Below are 6,328 nucleotides of genomic sequence, written 5' to 3'. Positions count from 1 at the left end.
GGTGACGATGACATTGGTGGTTGTTGTGCAGAGAAGTTGGTGGTGATGACAGGGTGGTATTGGTAGTGGTGGTCGTGGTAGTAGTAATGTCAATGATAGCGGTGGTGATAATGGTGGTAGCGATGACATTCGTGGTGATTGTGACAACGACATTGGTGATGATGATAGGTGGTATTGGTAGTGGTGGTGGTGACAATGGTGGTGACAATGGTGGTAGTAATATCGGTGGTGATGATGGTGTGGTGGTAGTAGTAATGTTAGTGAGAATGATGGTGTCGACAACCAGTGGTGGGGGTATGGTGGGGGTGGTGGTTGTGACAATGTTGGTGGTGGTGACGGTGTTAGTGACATTGGCACTAACGATCGTGGTGGTGGTGATAGTAGCGATAATGGTAGTAAAAAGTATCATTGTCAAATGTGGGAAATGTGTTTTTTCTTTTTAACTAAACCACATTCGAAAAACGTTTTTTGTTAGTTTTAAAAATAAGTGGAGAAGTGTTTCAAAAATGATTTAAAAATCATTTGTTTTTGAAAATTGCATTTGAAAACCATATATAAAATACTCACAACCACTTTAAATAAGCCCTGAAATGTTCCTTATTCCAATTAATATTCACTTGAGATAATCTTATGTCTTTGGGTATTGAAAAAGAAACATATATTAAGAGAGGTGATTTCCTTAAATTTAGGATACTCACTGTGTGTGTGCCCTGAATTGTTCCTTATTCCAATTAATATTCACTTGAGATAATCTTATGTCTTTAGGTATTGAAAAAGAAACATATATTAAGAGAGGTGATTTTCTTAAATTTGGGATACTCACTATGTGTGTGCGCGCATGCGTGTGTGTGGGTGTGTGCGTGGGTGTGGGTATTGAAAAAGAAACATATATTAAGAGAGGTGATTTTCTTAAATTTGGGATACTTACTTGGTTGGTTGGTGCGTGTTTGTGCGTGCAATATCTACCCAACATATATAAATTCAATTTACTAAATAAATCAGCAATAACCATATTAAATATCAAGAAAAATTATGTACACAATATCTACACAACATATTTTGTTATTATGAGTTTAATTAAATTGCTTTTATTTATGCATACCGACATTCATTTATTTGTCCTTAATAATTCCAATCCATACCAATCTCCACTACTAGAAAAAAAAAAAGTTTTCTACATCGGTTTAGCTCATTCCATTATGATTCTAAAATCATTTTTGAAGCCGTCATCGTGGAAAGTAAACACTTTCCACGATGATTTTTCAACCGTCTTAGTATGTTTGTGTCTATGTCAATTCTTTTAGAAAACCGTCTTAGATAATTTTATTTATTATTTTAAAAAATGTTTAAAATATCAGTATTTTAAAACGGTTTTTCGGAAAACTGTCTTAAAAACTTCATACTTTAAGACGATTTTCCAAAAAAACTGTCTTAGAATCTATAGAACTTAATCCTGACATCTTAAGACGATTTTGTTGAAAATCGTTTTAGAATCTATAGAATCTAAGACACTTCTTAGTATAACTATCTTAGAATGTTAAGATTTTGAGATGCTTTTCACAAAAAATTGTCTTAGAATATCAACATTCTAAGACGGTTTTTCTAAAATCAATATTGTTATTTTTATTTTTTTTTAATGTTTATTTTGTTTTACATTAAACTAGCAATTTCATTCATCCAAACTGAACAGACTGGAATAACATATTACTAAATTGTTTTTGCTCTAATAATTATCAATAAATTATTAATTAATTATAATGTTTACAATAAATTATACCACTTTTGTTCCCTTGCAATTGACAGGAGGAAATAATGAATTCATGAGACAGTAATATTCCTTAGCAGTTGCTACAAGAAAATATAATAGCGCTGAAGAAGTTCTAGCTAGTAAATTTGTAGAAATTATTCCCTTCTTATTGAATCAAAGAGATGCATCTAGTCTCTAACCACAGGTTTCATGGCTTCCTTTGCAAGGGTTATAAACAAACAACCAAGGGAATTCCTGCTTCAAGGCACCTGGATGGATATGAAAATTTTATCACAGTAAAACATATAAATTGTGTACATCATTGAAAAGAAAAAACTTATTGGGAACTTCCTCAACCCAGATTCTCTTTCTACTAACCATAGTCTAGTAGCATCTTATATTGTGATTATCTTGAACAAAAGAATTGACATGAAATTTGGACTTTGTGAATAGAAAATATTGATAGATATTTAAGACAAAAAATTTCTTGAATAAGTAATAGTAATACATTAATTTTTTTTGGTAAAAAAAATAACATTCACTAAATTATTAACTATCTGCGTCTTTCTCCAGTTTTGCCCTCTTCCTTAATTTGCTTTTTGTCTAGCAAAGAGATAGGTCTTATTTCAACGGTTGGAAGAAAAAAGTGCAAAATATTTTTCAGCTTTCTACCAATAATTTAAGATAAAGAAAATTCCAAGAAGCTCACGAAAGGATAAACGTCAGTTTTCTATAGCATTTAAGAAAATTTAGTATTTATTTTTATGCTTTAAACAATACTCAAGTTATTAATAACAGTTTTAAAAATACATTATATTTTTATTAAATCTATCTTTAAAGTAGTTATTTTTGTAAAAAAAATCTCAAATATCAATTATATTTATTTTATAATTAATTTTCATTTATTTAAAATTATACTTTAACCTTTTCTCTCCTAATCAATATTTATTTTTTTGAATTAAGATAACCCAATATTTTTTTTCTTTTAATACGAGTTTGATATTACTTCCACCATTCTAATTAAATTCATTTACTTGTCCACAATCTGTAGTAGTTTTCAATCCATTTCAGAGTTGCTTTGTTTTTTTTATCATAAAATTCATTGCACTGTGATGTATTTGCCAATACCCAATAATGGTAGGGTTCTTTTTCTCTTATTTGTGGTCCACCCATCCATCCCTCCTCTTCCAACTCCAATTCACTTTTCCCCTTCATTAAACCTTTACAACCCTTTCAATACTTGCAAGGGTCAGAGTCAAACTTCCCAAGTCCTACTGTTTTGTCATTTTCCCATATCAACACAATTTCTATTATATTTCTTCTAATTTTTTTTTTACTATTAATTAATTGAATCTTATGTTTAGTTTTGCGTTGAAACTTCTGTTTTGTCTTGCGGGACACTGAAGAAAATTTGCTTAAATTTTCACATTCACACTGAAGCAACATTTATTTATCACTTTCATCTTTTCACTTTTTTTACACAAATTGTCTGTCTAATGCAGTCAAACATGCGCGAATTTTATTTAAAATCACAAAATTATCAGTATCTTGTTCTTTAATTAATTTTATATTTTTTTAATAAATTTTACTTTAACAAACAAAATAAATTGTGTAAAGAAAATATTAAATAATACATTAATTTTACATTCTTTTTTGACTAATTTACAAGAATTAAGAAAGATAATTAATGTAGTCAATCGATCTGGTAACTATTTGAATTATTTTTTTTAAATTATTCTTAAAATTATTTGGAATCTTTCTACGTAATTACTTTTGACCAAATTAATTAATTAATATGTTATGTATTCCCTTGGATTGGATTCTCATAAGAAAAATAGTAAATTTATTCTATTAATTTATAGTATTTATTGTTGATAAACTACAAAAATTAAAAAATAATTAAGTATTTTTATTATAAAAAATAAAAAATAAAAAATAAAGAAAGCAAATTAAGAAATCAATTTATTTTAGCATAAAAATAATTTACTAAATCTTGTAAAATAGAGACAAACAATTTGTTTCTAAAAAGAAGATAAAAGTCAATATATAGTCATATACATAGAAAGACAGACATAATATATTGCTAAGATTTCTTCACCCCGTCCCCCAACGTTCCCTTACAAAAGCATCCCCAACCCTCATTAATTCCCCATTCATACTACAACCTCGCAGTTCAAAAGTTCAAACCCCAAATCTTCAAAATCCTCACAGCAAACCCAAAATAAAACAACAACAACAACATAAAAAAACCTTAACAAAACCAAAACCCCAAGAGAAAAACACCACACTTCCAATCAAATGTTCTTCCTCTCTTTGCCCTTCTCTTCCTGCTTCAGAGCTTCACAACCCAACCACGATCCCACCACCCTCTCAACGAACCTCACCACCTACATCTACCACACCGAATACGGCACCGTTTCGCTGACATGGTCACGCTCCATGCTAGGCCGCTCCCTCCACGTGAACCTCCACAACCACTCCTCCTTTCACCTCCACGTCAAACCCTGGAGGAAAAAAGGGTCCAAGAAGCTTTCTCACAACACGGTCTTCCTCTGGAACCTCTCCTCCGCGAGATTCGAATCCGGACGACCCGAACCTCGCTCCAGGTTCTACCTCGCCATCGAGGTAGAACACAGCCTCAGCCTCCTCGTGGGGGACTTATCCCCCAAGAGTAAGGCCAAGAAGCCCAGCAAAACACAGCAGCAGCTCCTTGTTCTCAAGCGGGACCACGTCCACGTGGCGCCACACCGCAGCCGGGTGTATCAAACCAAAGCGAGACTCGGAGGTAAGGTAAGGGAAATCGAAATAGATTGCGACGGTTACAACGGTAACGGTGGCGGGTACGAGAACGAGAACGAGAGTAGTTTAAGGTTGTTGTTCGGTGTGGATGGAGAGAAGGTTCTGGAAGTGACGCGGCTGAAGTGGAAGTTCAGAGGGAGCGAGCGTGTGGAGATCGACGGGGTGCACGTGCAGATCTCGTGGGATGTGCACGATTGGCTTTTCGAGAAGGATAAGGATAATAATCATTGTAGTACTAATAACAATAACAATAATAACGGTAATGAGGGTCACGCAGTTTTCGTGTTTAAGTTCGAGGAGGACGAGGTACGAGGTGGTGGTGGGAAGGAGGAGGAGCAACAGTGGAGTTTGGGGAGTGGTGGGGAGTGGAGGAATGGGAAGAGTTGGTCTTCTTCATCTTTGTCGGTGTCTTCTTCTGTTGGGTCTTTTGGGGGGAGTTCTTCGGTTATGGAATGGTCCAGTGCGGAGGAGAATGAGTTGGTGGTTCCTCTTGGGTTTTCTTTGGTTGTTTATGCTTGGAGAAGGTGAGCATTAATTTGGGTGGTTTTTGTTTCATTTTTCCCCCCTTTACAGTAAAATTTTAGGGGGAAAAAAGAATGAAATTAGATATTGGCATGTGTATAGAAAAATATATGTTCTTTGAATGAATTTTATTAATACTTCAAAAGATTAGTCTTTAGTTCGGCCAAATGAAAGTTTAATTTTTATCCAAAAACAAGATATATTGTGATTTATTGAACTCGAGTTCTTGTGATGCATGGAAGAGTATTTGTCAAGAGAAGTCAAATGTCAAGTTTGTATGTATGGAAAGTAGTCAGTTGAAATCAGAGGTCAGTTCCTTGAATGGATTCGTAATTGTCGACCGGAAGATATGCTAGACACAAAATGGTTCTTAAGATGCTAGAATCAGTAGCTCGGAACCTTTGAATGATGAAGATCAAAATTGTTAGATGGAGATCTCACACACTTCAAATTTCGAGTGTGTTTTAAGTTTGAGTACTAATAATAACTAACTAGTTAGAAGTTAGAATATCGGATATAGGTTTTTCTTTGTACACCAACTCATTTGTTTGTGGAACATATAGAAAGCCAATGAGAATCTATCGGTGGATTTGTATACTTAATATAGATCTAACAGATTTGTTTTTCTTTTAGAGGGGAAAAAATCTGTAATAGCGTTAGAGGGACGGATTTGCTGAATTTGCAATGTAATGTTTTTTTGTAATAATGTTCAGTTTGTTGTTGATGGAATTGCTGAAGGGAAATTTGCTATATGAAAGTTGTTATTGGCACTGTTGTTATTGTCATCGGGTGTGTGATTGGAACTTTCTACTCGTGTTGTGCACGCCAAATGTTCGACCAAATGGCGGCATGTGAGTTAGGACATTTTCTTTTTCTTTTTTTTTTTTCTTTGGTGCATTTGCATTTGGCAGCTCAGCAGCTTGTTGCCTAAAGGGACCGGTACTAACCGCCAATTTGGTTGACCCGCTCCAACAAAGTATCAGTTATCTTCAGCTCAATCCAATGGTTAATATTTGGTTGACGGCACAGAAAAAATGGTGTACTTTTTTCTAAGAGTTAATATAAGTACTTTAGTATCTAAATGTAATATCTTATGAAAAAAATAATATACATCAATAGATAATATAAAAAGTTTTATAAGTCATTTAATTATAATATATGATGTATGATATAAGTTTATCAATTTTTAAAATGTATAATTAATTTAAAGTAATTAAATGATAATTTATTATTGAATTACAAGATAAAATTATTTATATT

The 6,328-nt window shown here is 33.2% G+C and overlaps 1 protein-coding gene across 1 annotated transcript; it reads left to right on the top strand.

Moving 5' to 3' along the window:
• Positions 1-3,825: 3,825 nt before the first annotated feature.
• Positions 3,826-5,818, top strand: LOC114385147. The gene has a single exon (XM_028345142.1). It carries the CDS (start codon positions 4,046-4,048, stop codon positions 5,072-5,074), a length of 1,029 nt encoding a protein of 342 aa, XP_028200943.1. The 5' UTR covers positions 3,826-4,045; the 3' UTR covers positions 5,075-5,818.
• Positions 5,819-6,328: the final 510 nt, after the last annotated feature.

The sequence above is a fragment of the Glycine soja genome, chromosome 14, assembly GCF_004193775.1.
Source record: "Glycine soja cultivar W05 chromosome 14, ASM419377v2, whole genome shotgun sequence".
Classification (NCBI taxonomy): domain Eukaryota; kingdom Viridiplantae; phylum Streptophyta; class Magnoliopsida; order Fabales; family Fabaceae; genus Glycine; species Glycine soja.
Note: the sequence above shows the minus strand (reverse complement) of the source record. Positions and strands in the feature narration are given on the sequence as shown.

Coding starts and splice junctions, on each gene's coding strand:
- LOC114385147 (XM_028345142.1), top strand. CDS start 4,046: ATGTTCTTCCTCTCTTTGCCCTTCTCTTCCTGCTTCAGAGCTTCACAA.